This window comes from Myxine glutinosa, chromosome 7, assembly GCF_964187855.1.
Source record: "Myxine glutinosa chromosome 7, kmMyxGlut1.1, whole genome shotgun sequence".
Classification (NCBI taxonomy): Eukaryota; Metazoa; Chordata; class Myxini; order Myxiniformes; family Myxinidae; genus Myxine; species Myxine glutinosa.
In genome coordinates, this window is record NC_136267.1 from 161,270,446 (window position 1) to 161,292,657 (window position 22,212).

General features: G+C 44.3%; 1 protein-coding gene and 1 non-coding gene across 2 annotated transcripts in view; both read right to left on the reverse strand.

Moving 5' to 3' along the window:
- Positions 1 to 1,906: 1,906 nt before the first annotated feature.
- The window catches only part of ABCF2 (ATP binding cassette subfamily F member 2), a 37,236-nt gene continuing 16,930 nt past the window's right edge, over positions 1,907 to 22,212 (reverse strand). Inside the window, exons 5-15 of the mRNA XM_068102731.1 lie at positions 18,258 to 18,429; positions 14,341 to 14,436; positions 13,539 to 13,641; positions 10,137 to 10,232; positions 9,864 to 9,983; positions 6,081 to 6,170; positions 5,825 to 5,935; positions 5,657 to 5,719; positions 5,313 to 5,441; positions 4,273 to 4,476; positions 1,907 to 2,758 (exon numbers count right to left, since the gene is read on the reverse strand). Coding sequence (XP_067958832.1) covers positions 2,624 to 2,758; positions 4,273 to 4,476; positions 5,313 to 5,441; positions 5,657 to 5,719; positions 5,825 to 5,935; positions 6,081 to 6,170; positions 9,864 to 9,983; positions 10,137 to 10,232; positions 13,539 to 13,641; positions 14,341 to 14,436; positions 18,258 to 18,429 — 1,319 coding nt within the window. The 3' untranslated portion in view covers positions 1,907 to 2,623. The remainder of the gene's footprint in view (positions 2,759 to 4,272; positions 4,477 to 5,312; positions 5,442 to 5,656; positions 5,720 to 5,824; positions 5,936 to 6,080; positions 6,171 to 9,863; positions 9,984 to 10,136; positions 10,233 to 13,538; positions 13,642 to 14,340; positions 14,437 to 18,257; positions 18,430 to 22,212) is intronic.
- Positions 7,061 to 7,177, reverse strand: LOC137417025 (small nucleolar RNA SNORD89). The gene has a single exon (XR_010982374.1). It is a non-coding gene; the product is annotated as a small nucleolar RNA SNORD89 (small nucleolar RNA).

A 22,212-nucleotide genomic window follows, 5' to 3' on the forward strand; every position in this document is an offset into this window, starting at 1 on the left:
CCATGTTGGATTGAACATGAAAAATTAATTAGTTGAAAAATAATTGTTTTTTTTTTAATCTTCACAACGGTTGACCAGATTCATGCGAAACCATGCACACGATCTACGAGCCTTGGAATCTATCTAGGTTATATTAATAAATTACAGGACACATGGTCTGGCAGGCATATTGGATTCAACTTAAAACCTTTAAAAATACTCTCCAGAACGGTTGGACAGATCAAGGAGAAACTTCAAACGTTCCCCAAGCCTGGGGGGATACCATGGTGTTCATAAATAAATCATAGATCACATGGTCTGGAATCCATGTTGGATCAAAGACAAAGAAAAAAAAAAAGTTGGCTCACACCAAGTCCTTCTCAAGACTGAGGGATATTTAGCTCTTTCACGAGCCTCGATTCAATATACAAAAAAAAAAAAAAAAGTATTCTATGAATACCATGTAGTTAGGAAAAGGAAAGAATATGGAACAGCCCAGACTCTTTCTGGAGCTGGCCGTCCAACCAAACACACTGGGCAACCGGGCAAGAAGGACCTTTGTCAGGGAGGTGACTAAGAACCCAATGACCCCTCTGGCAGAATTAGAGTTCCTTAGCTGGGATGGGGAGAACCTGCCGGAAGGACAACAGTCTCTGCAGCACTTCACAAATCTAGGCTTTATCGGAGGGTGACCAGATGGAAGCCATCCTGAGAAAAAGGCACATGACAGCACACATGGAGTTTGCAAAACGGCACGTGAAAGACAGAGCATGTGTGCATGAGGTAAAATATGATGTGGTCTGATGAGCCGAAAATTGAAGTCTTTGGCCTGAATGCAAAACGCATTGCCTGGCGGAAACCGAGCACAGCTCATCGCCCATCTAGCACCATCACTACCATGAAGCATGGTGGTGGCAGCATCATGCTGTGGAGATGATTTTCAGTGGCAGGGACTGGGAGACTTGTAAGGATAGAGGAAACAATGAATGGAGCCAAAAACATGCAAATCCTTGAGGAGAACCTGCTTGAGCATGGAAAAGACCTCAGACTGTGGCGAAGATTTACGTTCCAACAGCACAATGAACGGAAGCATACAGCCAAAGCAATATGGGAATGGCTTCAGAACAAGAACGTGAAAGTCCTTGAGTGGCCCAGCTATAAATCCCATTGATAATCTGTGGAAACACTTGAAGATTGCTGTTCACCGACGCTCCCAATCCAGCTTGACAGAGCTGATCCAGACATACCTAAGAAGCCTTGAAGCTGTAATCGCTGAAAAAGGCACTTCTACAAATAATTGACACAGGGGACTGAATAAAAACCACCTTTAGAGGCCATTTTTCCCCGCAAGCGGGGGTTGGCCTTTTTCGGGAACCGTGGTAGTTGTTGTTTTTCGGTCCCCTTTTTGAAGCAATGTTTTACGGCCGGATGCCCTTCCTGACGCCAACCCTTTTTGCCGCCTTTAACGACAAGCAGGGAATTACCAGTGAACTGGTACTCAATTAGCCGACCTCGGAAGGATGACAGGCTGAGTCAACCCCCCTGGCGTTAATTCAGCGATCGACCGGGTTTCGAACCCAGGATCCTAGGATCCGAAGCCGACACCCTAGCCGCTAGCCCAACACCAGGGTTAGACTGAATACCGAAGTAAATTAGATATTTCTGTATATTTTCAATAGATTTGTAAACATTTCGAACATGTTTTCACTTTGTCATTGTGGGGTATTTCGTGTAGATCGGTGACAAAAATCTCAATTTAATCCATTTTAAATTCAGGCTATAACACAATGTGAAAAAAGTCGAGGGGTGTGAATACTTTCTGAAGGAACTGCACCTGCAAGTCATTTTCACAACTCTTTTTTTTTTTTTTTTTAATAAATAGTCACAGGGGTAGTCACACAAGCAAAATTAAAATCGATAACTGCAATCTTCCTTAAACAGCTTTATTACTTCAACATTATCACACTTCGAGTATTCCCCCTCCATTTCATTAACAACTGACTGTGATACATCACTGCCGCAAACACGCATTATTCCAGAAGGAATGTTATGAACAAGCATTTTTTTAAACAGAAGACAACCAAAATTGTCGTACAAGAAATAAATATCATGCAATTGTGGTACTGCTTTAACCGCAATAAATATGCGGAACAGAAAAAAGGCAAATGGTGCATTCTTTCAACAAATAGGTGCTTCCCAACACGCCAGAGCCCGAAGTGTTTGAAATGACCCGATAAAATTTGGCAAACTCCATCACGATAACTTCTTGGCTTTTTAACTGCACATCAGCTACGCTTCAATGACCCGTCACCCTTTGTGGGTATAAATACAATTCTGGGGACCAAGGTCAGGAAGATGGCAGCTCACGCATCTATTGTTGTGGCCAAATAAAGCAATGACCAATTTTTTTTTAAATCAAGAATGGCTGGAAAGACCTTGATGACAGAGAATGGAGAAAATATAAATTAAATAAAAGCCATGCAGAATTTTCTGCCTTAGAGAACCTAGCTAATAATACAAGCTTAAGGCCCTTCAGTGGAGGTAAACATTCCGACACCAGATGAAAGTTAGCCATTCATTACATTGCACTAAACCTGATTTTTGATGACAGCGCTCCAATGCAAACACAGCCCGCCTTTGCTCATTACAGGTTGTGCGCACGTTTCATGACATTTGGATCATCAACGAGTTTGTTTTTCAAGTGTTCCTTGTAGCCCAAGATGTCTCTGTCCCACTTTGTTATGGTCTGCCTTTCACAGATCCAGATTTCCTTTGCGACCTGCAGAGCAAACAGTGATCACCTCATGAGGAAATGCATGAGCAGCCCAAGTGGTACCACCTGTTGTATGTACCAAAATGAGCTGCACTTGACATTCTGGTTAAATTATTAGATTAATAATTTTTAACTTTAAAAAGTCCCCCCCCCCACCTACGCTTCAATACCCTCCCAAAAAAAACAGCAGTGTATGAAACGCTGCAGGAAAAGGCCATGAGTGGAGGAGTGAGAGTGGTTATGGTTATTTATTAAACTAGTAAGATACCCGTGCTACGCACGGGTGGGAGGCCAGAAGCAAACAGGCAATGCAGAAACAGCGAATGCCAAAGCATAAAACCAATTAATTCCACATTCCTGTGGCACCCTCAGTCGCACATCAGACATGGACAGCAAGTTCGTGCAGGACATCCATGAAAAACGTACCCATTCGCAAACAAACGGGTACGTTCACGTACAGAAACATCGATCGTGGGACAGTGGCGAATCTGCATATGGCGATCCGCGAAGTTCACATTTCGAAAGTGGAAACCATCACGGCATGTCATTCACTTGAACTCGATATCTCCATTTTCATTCCAAACAACATAACTCCAATCACAAATTAATCACAAAATAAACTTTTAACAACATTGTTAATGTTTCCTTCATTGTCAAAACTACCAAGTCAACAGTTAAAAGGATTTTGAGCCGATAGGTGTTACGGCCTCGGCAAGATCGATGGAGACAGCGATCTGTTAGCTTATACACCGCCCAAATAGCTATGTGGAATGAAATGTGGAATCATGTAGAGATTAAACCCACATCGTTTGAAATTTGGCAGAGGTCATTATTTACTTTGAATGATGTTCATATACGAATAAAAAAGAAGATAATTGGTTTTGGGTCGTCTTTCCTCATATCTCGTGGGATTGTGAGTTGGAGAGACGACCGTGATGGCGGGGAGGTGGTTGGCATTCTCTCAAACAGGGATTCAACCCATGTCCTTATAAAAGGTCTTTGTCCGAGGTCACCGAGTCCGATCGGTGCAGCCGTTTGTGCGGCACATGGGAAAATAACGTTATACGGAGTCCAAAGCTGAAATTGGAAAAAACAATATAGCCTATTTTACTCCAGGGGATCCCAGGATTACCCACCCAAAATATCGTTGCGATCGGTTCAGCCGTTTTTGCGGTACCTTCGAACGGACAGACAGACGGACGGACATTTGGTGAATTATAGTAAGATGTTGGAGTGCTACAAAGACAGGTGATCTGTGAGACCTGAAACCTTATCGAAGGAATTGCCAGAACCAAAAAAATAGGATTTACTCCACGAGAGTTGGCCTCATATGGATCACCACCCCCTCGTCACACGAGCTACTAGACAAGATTTACATCACAACCCATGGTGCATGCCACTGAACCTTGCACATGTTTGTGCAGTCATCAGTTCCAGACCCCAAAGTAGGCTGCATTTAACATTCTGAGCAAGAGGGGAAACAATTCGACATTACACGTCCAAGAAAAACAGCCGCACACCTGCTGAATGAGCCGGAAGTCATGGCTGACCAGCATCATTCCACCCTCAAAGTCATTAATCGCTTCTGCGAGAGCGTCGATGGTCTCCATATCCAAGTGGTTTGTCGGCTCGTCCAAGAAGAGCAAGTGGGGGTTTTGCCAGGCAAGCCAAGCAAAGCAGACGCGGCACTTCTGCCCATCTGAAAGGTTACAGATCGGGCTCACCTGCATGCGCGCACATGCACAATATGACATTTACATGTGCAATGGAATCACATCGTTTGAATTCAGAACAAGCAAGGCAAGACCACTTCACAAAACCCTCAAAATGAAGGACAATTTCTCATTTTGCCCGTTTCTTCCTTGAGTGGTGGGGCGTGTTCATGAGGTCATTTTTAACATGTGGGTTTTTTTATTAGAAATCTTAGCTCATGGAAGAGCGAGGTGAAAAGGTAAGGCGGAAACATAGTAACACTGTCGGCACGGTTGGACACGAGGGAGAAGACAAACGGGAAACGAGGAGAGCGGAAATCAATTAGTCATTTTTATCCCATCGTTTGCGGCCAACTTTGACCTTGACCGAACAATTCCACAAAGACATTCTTCCCATACGTTAGCAGGTCGGGCATAAAAATAAAAAAAACCAGGGACCAGGGGCTAGCAGGGACACCAGGGAAACGATATAGCAGGTCAGGCATAGACTGATAATGGCATGTCCATGGCATGAGGCACGTCACATGTACGTCTTGGTCTACTTACCTCCAATAAACCAAGTGAAAACCACCACCGCACGTTAACTGGAACTAGAGATCCCTATATTCTGTAGATTGGCATTCTCATGGCATGACCCAACGATGGAAAGATCGCTTCCTTATTAGAAGATTGATAAAAGAGGAATACTTTGTTGTCTCCTGAAGTCTTAACCCATCTAAGTCAACAAAAATTCAGGCCTGCTCGTAGGTTATCCAGGGGCTCCAGTAACGAGTTTCTATGAAAGTACAGCAGGGAGAATCATTATATTGGCAAACTAGGTGTGAGAACCCGCATAAGCAATCACAAACCTGTTGTTTGCCCGAGAGACCATACCGTCCAATTATCTTCCTCATCTCCTCCTTCTCCTTCACTTCTGGGTAGCATTTCATCATGTAGTCTAGCGGAGTCATCTCTACCTCCAGTTGTTCTTGCAAGTGCTAAGCAGAAAATAAAATAAATTGGCAAAACTTAGATTACATTCGAATCTGCCAAAGGAATGTTAAAGTGAAACGTCAATTCAATGTTTGCACTCAAAAGTAGGAAATTTCAAAATCACAGCAAATAATTTCATGACTACATCAGGTTGGATGTACAAAAATAATTAAAAAACTAATGACCGACCCGACTCCCCCACGCTTTCCCCTCACCACACCTGGTGATATCTTCCAATCTTCACGTGAGAGTTCTTTCGGATCATTCCATCTGTAGGACGAAGCTGAAGGAAACACGAATCGTGAAAAACTTGCTGAGGCCATCCTTATTAAAACCAAGCACCTCAATTAATTAAACACCACCGGACGTGCTCATTAATATGAATCACCTCGCCAGCGAGCAATTTCAGTAGGGTCGATTTCCCAGCTCCATTGGGGCCCACCAGTGCCACTCGTGTGTCCAGGTCTATACCAAACTCCAGGCCCTTATAGATCCATGGCTGTGAAAATAAAAATATATGAAACGAACCTTGAACAAGACCAAACCACAACTTTCTTAGAAGTCAAAAAATTTACCAAACAGTTTATCATAACAACGTCATGTTTCAGGAGAGGAGCTTGCAATGGAAATGAACTACAACTGACCCCGGAATCGTTGTAGCGAAAGGAAACGTGCTGCACCATGATGACGGGAGGAGGGACCTTCCCACACGGTGGAAAATAGAAGGACAACGTCTGAGGGGAAATCGAGCAACAGGAGGATGGGGGGGGGGGGAGGGAGGGGGAAGGAGGTAAAACAAAGCAGCGACTTAACTTCAAAATACATTACGTGTCCTTCAGAGTGCAACAACTTATGCGGCTCGTATCCAACATGGCATCTGTCTCGTACTCCTCCTTGGAACCAATGGTTACTTTGTGCTTACTGTGGACATCTATTTCAAAACTGTTTCCTGGAGCAAAACGATCGATCCATTTGAATTAAACTCTATTCTTCTGACATATAATCAGACAATTTTGCAGCATGACGTCACAGAAACAGTGGATTCGTGGACAACAGTGGTCCCTTTAAACCACATAATCAGACATGTCATTTCCTGGGGTGACCACATACCAAAAGCCAGATGCACACAAAGCCTCCTCGATAGTTCAGGAATTCCAAGAACTACTCAGCATACAAAGGCCTTTGTCTGTATCTCAATGGAGTATGCTATTGTTCTCCGCTTCGGGATGACATCCCACTTCCCATCGGTCTCTACCAAATTCTGCAGATTCTAAAGCTCTCAACTTCATTTGAATCTCAATGAGGCCGAAGCACAATTCCTGTTAATATCGCATTACAGACAAGTTGGTGGCCCCTCATTTTTTTTTTACCGCCTCTCCACAGGTCTAGCTCCTCTGGTCTCCGACACCCCCCTGCACCTCCAGGATGCACCGTTTATTCACCTAAACTCCCAAAATAAGGCTTCCTGCACACTACCCCTCTTTCTCCTGTTTGTGGAACCATTTTCCGAAGGCTGTTCAATTCTTGCTCTTCCATGAGCCTTGATATTGTAAACAAAAACAACAATAATAAACCCACTTTATTCACCATTGGAAATAAGCAATGTACTTTTTCAGGACCGAGGTCAGAGGTCAGAATAAAATATCACTTCAGGAGTTTTTGTCACCGTGGCCTCAATGCCGCCGACAAACAGCAGCTTGGGACACTGCAATTCGGCCTTTTAGGTCATCATTCCTCATGAACGACTCGGTCCGTGTGCCTTGAAAATAACCAAAACCAAACTAACCCGTATATGGAACTGCCCCTGAACCCCAAATGGATTGGTCAATAGCACTCTTCCCCTCTACAGCTTCAAGTAAGCAGAGCTCCACCATCTTAATGTCACCCCCACATCCTCCATAAATAAGTGACATCAATTCTATCCCAAATAACTCCACTTCATTCGACCCTCTTACTTCCAGGTTACTGCGGTTTCTCCTCCTCCATTGTTTGCATCTGACTGTGGATTCGCTGTAAGTATGTTGCCTTTATAGCCCCTACCACCTCACTCTTCCACGAGCCTGGATATTGCATATAAAACAACAATAACAAACCTACTTTATTCACAATTGGAAATAAACAATGCATTTTCAGGACCGAGGTCAGAGGTCAGAATAAAATATCACTTCAGGAGTTTTTGTCACCGTGGCCTCAATGCTGCTGACAAGCAGCAGCTTGGGACACTGTCATTCGGCCTTTCAGATCATCATTCCTCATGTAGCCCTCGGCCCATCAGCTTTCAATCTAACAAATACACACAAACGGCTACACAGCTGACTCCGCACGTGAAAAAGCTGAATGCCTCACCTCTGTGTTTGCCTCTAAATCTTGTGTCCCAAACCCATCCCTCTCTGTACCCACCATACCCAGTCGTACCCTGCTGCTCCTGGACTCCGTGTCCTTTCCTCCTGACAAGGTGGAAAAGTTTCTGTCAACCCTCGACTCTGATTCTGCAACTGGACCCGACGGCATCAACCCACGGGTCCTAAAATCCTGCTCTGCTGCTCTATCTCACCCTCTCTCTGTTCTCTTCACCCTCTCTTTTGCTCAAGGTCAACTGCCATCTGCTTGGAAATCAGCCAACATCACCGCTTTGCACAAAAAAGGTGCAAAAACAGATCCTAGCAACTACAGACCAATCAGCCTTCTCCCAATTATCAGCAAAGTCATGGAATCCATCATTGCTTCGGATATGAAATCTTTCCTCTTCTCCAATGGCTTGATCTCTGATCATTAATTTGGTTTCAGACCAGGTCACTCTACTCTGGACATGCTGCTTCTGCTGTCTCAACAATGGATGGAGGTCCTCAATGCCAAACAGGAAATTAGAGCTGTCTCCCTCGACATATCACGTGCCTTCGACACGGTCTGGCACCCCGCTCTGCTCACCAAACTCTCCTCCTTTGGTATCCATGGAAATCTCCACGCATGGCTGGCGGACTTCCTCTCTAGTCGTCGTCAACGTGTGGCCCTGAATGGGTTTCTCTCATCTCCTCTTCCTGTTCAGGCTGGAGTTCCCCAAGGCAGTGTTCTGGGCCCCGTGCTTTTTCTGGTCTTCATCAATGATCTCTCTGACTCTCTTGAAAATCCTCTCTATCTCTTTGCTGATGACTCCACTCTCTGCCGCTCCATTCCTCTTCCCTCAGATCGGCAGTCTGCAGCCTCCTCACTCTCTGAAGACTTGGACAAAATCACAGACTGGTCAAACAAGTGGAACATGTCTTTCAATCCTGACAAATCTCACACTCTTACTATGTCTCTCCGAAAAGATCGACTGGACAACCCTCCCATCTACTTTCTCAACAATCCTCTCCAAGAAGTTCTGTCGCTCAAGCTTTTAGGTCTCACTATCTGCCATGATCTTTCTTGGGAAAACCACATTTCCAAGCTGGCCTCCAAAGCCAGTCGCCGACTGGGCATCCTCCGTCGTGCGAAGTCCTTCCTCGGCACACCTGAGCTCCTCACCACATACAAGGCTTTCATCTGCAGCTCAATGCAATACTGTTCTCCCCTGTGGGCCGGTGCTCCTGCCTCACACCTAGCTCGGCTTCACGCTGTTGAAACCAAAGCTTTCAGAATTATTGGAATCTCCCGCGATGAAGCTATCTCTGAGGGCCTTTCACTCACTCACCGCAGGCAGGTAGGTGGTCTTTCTGTCTTCTACCGACTCCTCTCCGGCCTTGCACCCCCAGCTCTCTCTGTGCTCTGTCCCCCAAATATTCCTACAGGTCGCACAAGATCTGCCAGCAACCCTCTGATGGTTAAACTGCCGAAATCTCGGCTCTCTGCTCACCTTCACTCTTTCATTCCTCTTTTCTCCCGCCTCTGGAACAAACTCCCTCACTCCCTTCAATCCCACTCCTCCCTCCAGGTCTTTAAAACAGCTGTTCACCACCATCTCTTATCTTCCCCCATCCAAAACCTTGATCTTTTCTACCCCCGCTAATTCACCCCAGATCCACCTTGTTTGAAATTCCAACTTCTTTCCTGGAAGTCCTGGCAGTGTCCATATGTTTTATACCTCTCCCACCGCCCCCAAAGCCCTCGCCCTCTCTCAGATCTCTCGATGTCTCCATGTCTCTCGGTCCCTGCTCTCAAATGTTGTGTTTGTGTCCTTCCCCCTCTCCCCATCTTGTCTACCGCTCCCGATGTTATATGTTTTATGTGTCTGTTTGTGTTTCTGTGTGATTAATGTTCGCTCTTTCACGAGCCTCGATCTTGTATACAAAAAAAAAAAAAAAAAAAAAAATCAAAGCAAAGCATCACTTTACAACTCCACGCTAGACGTGAACACAAGCCCAAGATCGCTCTTGGATTTAAAGCGCACACACAATTAACCAGATGCGATACATAGTGTTGCGAATTCAGCACAAGAAAGGAATTGCTACCTTGTCATTAAGCACGCGCTCGGTGAGACCAGAAGCCATCATTTTTTGCAAAGTTTTCTCCTTGCTTTGTGCCTGGCGTGCCAGCTTGGCACTGCCATGTCCAAAACGGGCAATGTAATTCTGCAAGTTGAAAAAAAAACAAAGAAAACCCCTCAAAAACAACAGGTTCAGATGGAAAACATGGTGGGAAAACTTGCGTAAATCACAATCATGAACGCGGCACGTAAAGACTTTAGATGGCCTTTACGAATGGCGGAGGACAACTGAAATCACCTTCATATGTGAAATCTGGTCTTGCTCCCAGTTGTACCTCTTCATCTGGTTCTCCTCCAGTTCGAGCCTTGTCTTTACATACTGGTCGTAGTTTCCCTGTTGCAAAGATGGCATCAGCCGTTTCAGTGGAATGGGGTGGTGGTAGAAAGAAGTGCGGGCTAAATGTGACTCAAGGTAAATTTTGACACACACCCTCCTCCCACCCCTCCCACCCCCCTCCCCACTCCCCAGAAACACTCCTTGTGTGTACAAAATAAATACACACACACAAACCTCCCTCAACTGCATGTTTGGTGAAATTCTCATTCCAAACCAGCACACGAGCTATTGTGAAGAGACGTCTGCATGTGTGGAGAATATCTCAAACAGTTGTAGACAAATACGGACGAAACTTGGTGGACCGGTTGGGTGTGAGACAAGGACAAATCGATTAGATTTTGGTCAAGATCCCAATACAGATCCGGATGAGAATTATTTATTTTTAAGTGATACTTCACCATTGAGTGTTAGGGCAAAAAACGATAAACAGCATGATATTTCAAAAAGTTGTGGACAGATTAGGACAAAACTAGGTGGATGAGTTGGTTAGACAAGAACAAGTAATTTGATTTTGGTTCAGGTCCGAATCCAGATCCGGCCTATCAGTGGGACAAAAAACGTAAATTACGCATCCTTTGTGGAGGTATGTACTCCACTGAGTGCAGTTCTAGTTTCACCTGTTTGTTATTTCAATGGCACCGATGAATTTCACCTTCTTGTAGGAAATTACACTCAGGTCTTTACGAACTGGCTGGCCAGGACTAACGTTCGACTGGATCCGATGTCTCTCGCCTAATCTTTCCAACATGGTTTCCAGTCCAAAATAAAAGCAAACATTGATAAACAGAGTCCTGCGAATCAAGTGTCCACACACGATGATTTCATCATATCCTTCCATAACACTTATTTGACCTGGAGATCGAAACAGTAACCGTTTCCTTTAGAACTGGCATCACTTCAAAGTACGCAAACATAAATTTTATTAAAAACTCGACGCACAGTTTGACATTCACCGTTACAGACAAGGAAAGCAGTTAAAGAGATGTCAGTAATCAGTGACCTGACCAGTTTTGGCACTCTCACAATTAATAACTTTTTTGGGGGGAAGCAGGTAAATACATACAAGTAAAATATATATATATATATACTGAAACGCAAAAGAAACTTACCACCTTTGAAACCTTTAAATATCAACAATAACACTGCGTGTAGTAAATGTGTGAACTTATTTGTGGACAATAGTGTCCTCACTGTCAGACAAAACGGTCACGGATGGTCACTTGAACCTTCAATGGTCACTTCATAGCACAGCTGTTGAACAGCCGTTTTGACTGTCAGTGATTAGCCAAGGGGTACGGGATGATTTTAATGAGCTGCACGTGATGTCTTGATTTTGGCTTTAAAAAGGCCAGTGCAAAATGGGCATTTCAATCAACATGCCACAATTGTCAAGGGATCAACGGCAGCGTGCCCTGGGCATGCTGCAAGGCGGACTGAGCTACCGTGAGGTGGCACGTCGCCTTGGCTGTTCACACCAGACGATATCGGCCCTGGTGGACAGAGACACCCTCCACAACTCTGCAGATGACGGACCTCGATCAGGGAGGCCAAGAGTCACCACTGCAAGGCAGGACAGGCAGATGGTCCGAAGTCACCTGCGGGATCGATTCCGTCCAGCATCCCGCACTGCGGCAGAAACTCCGGGGCGTGCAAACCCACGGATCCCCAATGATACTGCACGAAGACGACTGCATGACTATTGCAGTCATGCAAGAAACTTACCACTTGTTTGAAATGTAATAAAATTGTAACAGTTCAAAATAAAACAAACCAACAATTGCTAATTGAAACATTGGCATTTTATTGATGACATGTCAAGTTTTTGACCAAGATACACCATCTCATCAGTTTGTTCTACAGTACAGAACAGCACAGGGTGCAATGTCAGTCCCCTTTCAATAGCGTGTGTGGCCACCATTGTTTTGGATACAGGCAGTGCATCGTCGGCGTATACTGCCTACCAGTCTTTGGATGGATTGCTGCTGGATTCTGTCCCACTCAGTCCTCAATGTCTGAAGCAGCTCTGCCCGTGTCCTGGCCCTGCCAACTACGCGTCTCCCAAGCTCATCCCACAGGTGCTCTATGGGATTCAGGTCAAGGGAGAGCGCAGGCCACTGCATGGTGTTGATGTTCTCGCCTTGGAGAAATGCAGTGGTAAAGCGAGCAGCATGAGGACGAGCGTTGTCATGCTGAAAAGTTCTCAGTTCTGGGTGGTCTAGCAGGAATGGCAGCAGATGAGGTCGCAGGATGTTATCCACATACCGCTGGGCGTTAAGATTCCCATCCACAACCACCAGTGGCGTCCTGTACCGGCCTGATATGGCGGCCCACACCATCACACTTGGGCCACCCCACCTGTTGGCTTGACGCACGCATCAATCGGCATATCGCTCGCCAGTTCTTCTCCAGACACGCTCACGCCCATCAGGACTGTTCACACAGAACCTTGACTCATCGCTGAAAGCGACCTCGTTCCACTGCGCCAAGGTCCACCGCTGATGCTGCTGGCACCATCTCTGTCGGTTGCGGCGATGGGCAGCCGTCATCACGGGGCCTCTGTATGGTCTTCTGGCAGTCAAACCATAGTCATGCAGTCGTCTTCGTGCAGTATCATTGGAGATCCGTGGGTTTGCACGCCCCGGAGTTTCTGCCGCAGTGCGGGATGCTGGACGGAATCGATCCCGCAGGTGACTTCGGACCATCTGCCTGTCCTGCCTTGCAGTGGTGACTCTTGGCCTCCCTGATGGAGGTCTGTCATCTGCAGAGTTGTGGAGGGTGTCTCTGTCCACCAGGGCCGATATCGTCTGGTGTGAACAGCCAAGGCGACGTGCCACCTCATGGTAGCTCAGTCCGCCTTGCAGCATGCCCAGGGCACACTGCCGTTGATCCCTTGACAATCGTGGCATGTCGATTGAAATGCCCATTTTGCACTGACCTTTTTAAAGCCAATATCAAGACATCACGTGCAGCTCATTAAAATCATTCCGTACCCCTTTGGCTAATCACTGACAGTCAAAACGGCTGTTCAACAGCTGTGCTATGAAGTGACCATTGAAGGTTCAAGTGACCATCCGTGACCGTTTTGTCTGACAGTGAGGACACTATTGTCCACAAATAAGTTCACACATTTACTACACGCAGTGTTATTGTTGATATTTAAAGGTTTCAAAGGTGGTAAGTTTCTTTTGCGTTTCAGTATATATATTTTTAATCCACTCGTTCAATGTGTCGGCAATTGAACGCATCCCCTACAATATGGGAAAGTTCCAGAGATATCAGAACGGTCAGTGTGCCAGAACATACCGTGTAATACTTCAGCTTGCGGTTCTGCATGTGGATAATGTTTGTGCAGACGCCGTTAAGAAAGTCTTGAGAATGAGATACGAGAACCAAAATGCGTTTAAACCTGTGGACAAAATCCTTGCGATCAATTCACCCGAGCATGAAAACAATGGAACAACAAAGGAAAAAACACTCATGAGGGTTGACCGAGTGAAGGGAATCGGAGGTCAAATGGAAACACTTTGTATTCATATTTTAAATTAGCAAAATTGCTGAAAACGTACATTTTGTGCTATTCCTGCCATCGCCCAAATGACGTTACTTCATAAAGGCGATTAGTTAGCTAAATGAAACAACCATGCAAATTGTTCCATGGGGTAGTGGTTTTCAAGCCAACAAAATGTCAATCCCAGTCACTTCAGTTTTTGTTTGATTTATAAACCAACTACAAACTGTCACCCACATGATTCCCAGGCAGGGCATTGTAACGTTAGGTTGGTTGTGCCAATTTGCTAGCATTCAGATTCATGTCAAAGATCCCACGACGCATTCCGAAAATAGGCCATTGCGTGCCGGCGGTACATCGGCCAGATTCCAAATTCACCTTATATGTCAATCTACAGACACACCATCAGTTGCAGGGTTGCGTCTCATATGATGCAACCAGCTGGCCAAATTATCGATCAAATCCCAGTTTCAATATGCATGGCAAACTGCTTCCCCCGATTAGGTGAAAGGCAGCTCCTTTGAAAATAAAATAATTTAAAAAAACAATTGCTAGCATGTGGCACCTCAATAGCAAGAGGGTGTTGCGACGCCTCACGTTTTAAGTTCCTCCTCGAGCCACACACAAGCATCAAGGTCCAGGTGGTTTGTTGGTTCATCCAGCAACAGCATAAATGGACGGATGAAGAGCGCTCTGCGGGTTATAAAACAAGCGCACGAGTTGGAGCATAATGGCAATCGTACTATACCGTACACGATATTTGGAAAAGTGTCTGTTGCTCTTCATTTATTACATCACATGCACCCACATTATTACAGTCACGTGAAAAAGTAAGTACACCCCATGTAAAGTTTTGACTTTTTCAACATATTTCAACATACAGCTATTTGATCTTCATTTCAACAATATTGATAGATAAAGGTGATATAACATAACAAATATCATGAAACATTTACATTTTGTAGTCCATTGTATAATTTAAATAAACATAAATGCAAATTTCGCATGTGGAAAAAGTAAGTACACCCCATGAAATGTTTTTTTTAAATCTTTTTAACATATGTGGACATATCAATACTTGATCCTCATTTAAACAGTATCTATAGATAAAGGTGATCTAATTGAACAAAAAACAATGAAAAATTGACTTTGCAATAATTTATTCAACAAAAAATTGTTGCACAGCATGCACATTTGCATGTGCAGCTCGTTTCAAATCCCCCCACATCTCGATGGGATTTAGATCCGGGCTTTGACTTGGCCATTCCAGAACCCCCCATTTCTTTCTTTTCAGCCATTCCTTAGTGGCTTTACTGGTATGTTTAGGGTCATTGTCATATTGCAAGGTCCACCTTCGGTTGAGCTTCAACTTTCCGACAGATGGCCTCACATTATCCTCAAGCACCCTCTGGTACAATGAAGAATTCATAATGGATTCTATGATGGTGAGCTGCCCAGGCCCTGATGCAGCTAAGCTGCCCCAAACCATAATATTTCCACCACCATGCTTTACAGTTGGTATCAGGTTCTTGTGGTCAAATGCTGTCTTTCGTTTTCGCCAAACATGTCTTCTGGTACTGTGACCAAATAGCTCTACCTTTGACTTATCTGTCCAGAGCACATTGTTCCCGAAGTGCTGGTCTTTGCCTTTGTGTTCATTTGCAAACTTTAGTCTTGCCCTGATGTTCTTTCTGGACAGCAAAGGTTTCCTCCTGGCACACCTCCCATGAAGATCAAATTTGTGCAGCCTCTTTCTAATGGTAGACTCATGCACTTTGAAATCAACAGTGGCAAGAGCTACCTGTAGGTCCCATGATGACATTCTGGGGTTCTTAGAGACTTCTTTCAGCATCTTGCGGTCTGCTCTCGGGCTGAACTTGCTGGGGCGGCCTGGCCTGAACAAGTTGGCAGTTGTTTGGAATCTTCTCCACTTGTAGATGATCTTCCGGACAGTCGAATGATTGATTTCAAATTGTTTGGAGATCTTTTTAAATCCCTTCCCAGACTCGTAGGCATCCATAACCTTCTTTCTGAAGGCCTCAGAGAGCTCTTTTGATCTAGGCATGGTGACGCCGCACACTTCAACAACAAAGAGCAAACCAAACTAAATGTCTGAGGTTTAAATAAGACAGGTTCCTCCAAGATCCTCTCTCACGATGTTCTAATCATTTGCACCTGAGCTGATGCACCCGATTCTAATTTTAGGTATTAGAAGTAGTGATAAATGTAGAGGTGTACTTACTTTTTCCACATGCGAAATTTGCATTTATGTTTATTTAAATTATACAATGGACTACAAAATGTAAATGTTTCATGATATTTGTTATGTTATATCACCTTTATCTATCAATATTGTTGAAATGAAGATCAGTGACGATTTTTCAGATGAAAAAATGATTTTGGAAGGTTGACCTTGAGTTGACCTTTGACCTCAAAAATAGTTAGTTTCCCTCTTTAGTGACAATGTGCAAATGCTGTTCAATTTTACAGTCAATCAGATGAAAATTGAGGTTTTTTGAAATTTGGCCTATGTTGACATTTTTGCCCATGTTGACCTTTTGGCCTATGTTGACCTCAAAAATACTTGGTGGTTGAATTCAGTGACCAGATATGCAAGTCCTCTTGAAATTTCAAGTCAATCGGATAAAAATTGAGGATTTTAGAAATTTAGCAAAGTTGGTGACCTTTGGCCTATGTTGACCTTTTGACCCCAAAAACAATAGGCTTCTTGCTTTTGACCAACTACCATTTGGGGAAGTTTCGTGAAGATCGGTTGAAAATTGTGACCTGAAGGCCGGTGACAAACAGACAAGAAGACGTCATGCGGAGCACGATACTTGCAAAATCCCCCTGCCCCCCCCAAAGTTCTCCATTAATACAGCAAATTGTCCATTTCATAAAGATTAAAATTTATGATATTGATCAAAGCTTGGGTCAACAGGATGAAAAGTGACCACTTTCTAGATGAAAAATGGTGATTTTAGGAGTTTGACCTAGAGTTGACCTTTGACCTCAAAAATAGTTTGTTTACCAATTCAGTGAGGCAATACACAAGTGCTGTTCTATTTTCAAGTCAATCGGTTGAAAATTGATGATTTTGGAAGTTTGACCTAGAGATGACCTTTGACCTTTTCACCTCAAAAATAGTTGGTTTTCCAATTTGTGACACAATGTGCAAACGCTGTTCAATTTCCAAGTCAATCGGATGAAAGCTGATAATTTTGGAAGTTTGACCTTCAGTTGACCTTCTGACCTCAAAAATAGTATGTTTCCCAATTTAGTGACTCGATATGCAGATGCTGTTAAATTTTCAAGTCAATCGGTTGAAAATTGACAGCTTTTCAGATGAAAATTGATTTTTAAAATTTGACCTCGAGTTGACCTTTGACCTTTTGACCTCAAAAATACTTCATCATTTCCCAATTTAGTAACTCAATATACAAATGCTATTCAATTTTCAAGTCAATCGGATTTAAAATGACGATTTTAGAAATTTGACCTCCAGATGACCGGGATGACCTTTGACCTCAAAATCAATAGGCTTCTCAATTGGGACGACCTATACAACTTGGTGAAGTTTCGTGACGATCGGTTTTGAATTGTGACCTGTAGGCCGGTGACAAACACAGACAAACAGACAGAACCACAAAAGCAACCGACCAATATACTTGAAAAATCTTCGATTTTGCAAGTAATAAATAAAAATCTCATGGCAACAACCTTAATACTGTAGAATACAGTTCACAGGAGATAATGTTGCAGACAGATGCAGATCCTGCAAATGCTGATTGGGATCTCCTTGATAGATCACCCAATCAGGAGTTGGGAAGGAGTAAGTGCCATTAGCAAAAATGCACAGGAGGCATGTTGGTAGAAAAGTCTTGAATATGGAAGGAGTTGGTGGGAAAAGGGGCAGAACGAAGCCGAGGTGGAAAAGGTGGTGGGGAAGTGCTCAGCACAGAAGGTTGTGTGGAGAAAAACTAAATTTGTGCGGCCGTCCACACACGAAGGGATATTGATCTATATTGATTTTTAAACAAAGTTGCTTTTTGGCCATGTATTCAAAGAGAACGTTTCAAACTGAACATCTAAAATAAATTACTGCACAAGAAAAAAAAATTAAAATATTTAAAAATACAAAAACTAGAACGGCACTTTGTAGATAGAGCGCATACCTCCGCCAGGCTGAACAATTTACATTTTGTATCCCACCGATAGGTCATGGAGAGATCCGGATCTGAGCCAAAATCTAATCGGCTTGTTCTTGTCGCCTAGCCAATGATTTTTAGGAAAAATGTGCAAACACAACACAAATCTTGTAAAAATTACACGAGCGGGACCATCGGCTTACACAAGAATAACCAAACTAAACGCAAACCAAGAAATCAGTCTCCAAATTTAACTAGAACAAGAAGGAAGGGGAGAGCTTTCCGATAAATTGCGCCTTTGAAGAAAAAAAATATATCTGCTCTTCAAAATCGATCGGCTCCGAGCACACCTGCAGGTTTACTCACCGCGCCAGGGCAACACGCATCCGCCATCCACCACTGAAGTCCTTCATGTATTTGTGCTGCATTTCAAAAGTGAAGCCCAGACCGTGCAGGATCCGCGATGCACGTGCCTCTGCTTTCTTCGCATCCAGCTCTTCCAGCCGTTCGTATATCTCCAGCAGCTTCTGACACTCCGCTGAGGATCCCAGAATAAGGAAAAGGAAAGCATGTCTAGTTAAATGCACCACTCGGATGAACCTTTTGTTTACAAGGACAGAAACAAAAACTTCATCCTCATTGCCCTTTACGTAGTAGGGTGAGGCCTAATGGTACCAAGATATTGCTGGCCACATTTTTAAAAAATAGGATCCAAGGCTCGTAGTGGAGCTGACACACTGACTGATGTGCACACACCTTACACAAGGCAACTGTTTGTAGGTGTGTCTACATTTGAAAATTAGAAAACGAACCAGGGTCAAGCCAATCTTCACTAACTTCTGCATGCCTCCTTCCACTTCTCCAACACCTGCATTTCCTGCCCGCCCTCCTCCACAATAACTCGTCTGCATTACCTTTCTCCAGAATGCCTCCCTTGCTGATCTTCCTGCTCACCAGCTCCATCACCATCCCCATAATAAACAGTAATGGAATGAGTAAAATCCCGTCTCAATCCGATGTTCACGATGAACTTTTTTGACAACCTATGACCAACCGAAAGTATTCCCTCGTTAATACATAGTCCAGCGGATTAGCTCAACATATCAAACCGATTGTTCATTTTTGGATAAAAGCACCAAAATTGGCACAAGCATAGAATATTATATACTAAACAATTTCAGATATGGAGGCACTTGAAATTTTACCTCTGTCGGGCAGGGCAGCCATTTTCCAAAATGGTGGCCATATGGCATTCGCAATATAGATATGCCGCTCTAGATGTCACTTTATGATTCTAAAAGTCGTTTTATAGGTGTAAGTTGGTAATACTATTGCACCAGAATATCAAACAGAGGGTTACATAAAATAGATATGCCCACCATTTTTCAAAATGGCCACCATTTATTGAAAATTTCAGTGCTAACGCAATCACATTACAAATGAATTTAATAACGACCACAATCAACCTAATAATGTGTTACATGTCTTTGCAGAGTATGGTGGTGGTGGATGGTGAATATTGTGATACAGAGGTGGCGGTTGCAGTAATAGGTGACCCAATAGCACATAATAGTGACTAAGACACTTAATTAATCATGTCAAAACGGTTCAAACTTGTGGACACATGTGCATTGCCTGCATATCAACAGCCAGCTCATACAAACTGGGAACTTTGTGTTATATGCCAGGAGCAAACAATGGAGTCGCTTCGATGCCCGGCACTGTCAAAACGGTCAGACATTGGAAGAGGGTACAAGTCACTTGCTGATAACCTTGTCAAATTCAATGAACTAAGACAGTTACCAAGAACATTGCAGCTGGACAGAATAGATGGTGGTTCTGGTATTGAAGCTGCTATGGTTGCCAACGAGGCTAAGTGGCATCACACATGCATGCTCCGCTACAACAGTACAATGCTGCAAAGAACAGAGAAAAGAATGATGCCAAGTGTAGCAGCTACATCGAGTGGAAGTGGTGATACTCCATGCAAACGGACTAGATCGTGGCCTGCTAGCACAGAAACAATTGCAAGCGAGCCTTCATGCTTCTTCTGTGGACATTTGGCTGGTAATGATGGCCTTCATGAGGCTTCAACATTTCAGATTGACCGCAATGTACGGGCAAGTGCAGCAGTTGTTGAGGATACTGAGCTATTGGCCAGGCTCAGTATGGGTGACATGGTGGCATTGGAAGCCAAATACCATACAAAGTGTTTGCTGGCCCTATACAATCGTGCAAGAAAGGTCAAGACAGATGCACAGCAAGGGACAGATAGCGAACGTGTAATTTCCGGAATCGCCTTTGGTGAACTTGTGATGTACATTGAAGAAACTCGCCTGGAATCAGGAACTGCACCAGTCTTTAAGCTTGCTGATCTGGCACATCTCGACATGTCAAGAATGGAACAGTTGGGAGTTGCACACGACAAAAGAGTAAATACCACACGACTGAAGCAAAGACTCTTGGCCCAGTTCCCAGACCTGCGTGCTCAGAGTAAGGGGAGAGATGTTGTGCTGTTATTTGATGAAGATATCAGTGCTGCATTCGGCAAAGCCTGTGATGGGGACATTGATAGTGATGCTGTTCACCTTGCACGTGCTGCACACATTGTACGTCAACACATGTTCGAAGACTCAGTGCCTTTCAATGGGTCATTTGATGAAAGGTGCCAGGAGAACTCTGTGCCAAAACTTTTGCTTGCCTTAGTAAGCATGGTGCTGGAGGGCCCCAGCATCAAGGACCAAAGCCTGGTGTCTTCAACACCAGCAACACTGGCTATTGCCCAGCTTCTGAAATATAACTGTGTCAAGCACAGGCGAACCCAGAAAAACACTACTCCATCAGTCAGACACGATACCTCCCCCACAAACACCACTTCCAACATACATTGGGCCAATGCTGCATGCAAAAACTCGTAAAAAAGAACTGGTAGACAGGCTATTCAATCTCGGCCTCAGCATCTCATATGACCGCATGCTGTGCCTCTCTGCTGAGATGGGGAACAATGTCTGCCAACGCTTTCGCATGGAGCAAGTGGTTTGTCCAACCACCATGCGTGGCAACATACTCACAATTGCTGCTGTGGACAATATTGACCACAATCCGAGTGCAACCACAGCCAAAGACTCATTCCATGGAACAGGAATCTCATTGCTGCAACATCCCACTTGCGCAGATGCTGGAGTAGACCGTGGTATTGTCATAATTGGAGGCAATGTTGGCTCGAAGACGGTTGGTAATCTACCACATTTCTATGCTGATGTACCGCCTGTTACATCCAGCATCAAGGAATCTACTGTTCCGGCTACCAACGTCACCTCCCTGCGAAGGAGTAATTTCAAGACCCATACCGAACAGTAGAGCTGGTTGGAAAACACGAGATATGTCCTTGATGATGACGAAGAGAAGGGACTTTGAGAACATATCATGGGCTGCATACCATGCAAGCCATCAAAAACCCCTGGTGGTGGTCGAATTATCACAACCACTGCCTTACTCCCCCTTTTCCAGGAATGTGCCCACACTGTGGCTATGATTAAACACTCAATGGATGTAGTGAAGAATGCTATCGAACATCTGAACACAGGCCAAACACCAGTGCTGACATTTGACCAGCCGCTATATGCTCTCGCCAAACAGATCCAGTGGAAGTGGCCTGAAAAATATGGAGAAGATCAATTTGTGGTGATGTTCGGTGGTCTCCACATCGAGATGGCAGCTCTGAAGACTGTGGGTGACTGGCTACGTGGAAGTGGATGGGTACAAGCACTGGTACAAGCAGAGATTACTACAGCAAGAACAGCAGACTCCTTCCTCCAGGCAGCACATGTTACATGTACAAGAAGGGCACACCAAATCACAGCTGCTGCCTTATGCATTCTGCAACATCGAGCCTACAACCACTGCAGTGTTGCCAATACAGAAGATGGAGAGACCCCAGTGGACTTTGATGCCTGGTGTAATGACAGACAACAGAATTGCCCACAGTTTCAGTACTGGGCAACAACAATGGCACTGGAAATTTGCATTCTAATCTATGTGCACTCCATACGAGAAGCCAATTTTACTAAGTATCTGGATGCACTGACAGAACTGACTCCATGGTTCTATGCACGCTGGATACCAGTGCATATGAGGGATATGGCTTAACTGTCAAAGCAACACCCAGACGTTTACAGAGAATTTAGTGCTGGTCACTTTACGGTGCAGAAGACCAAACGGGTATTCTCAGCCATCACTATTGATCAAGCACATGAACAGAATAATGCTTGCATCAAGGGTGACGGAGGGGCGATTGGCCTCACAGAGAACCCAAGTGCTC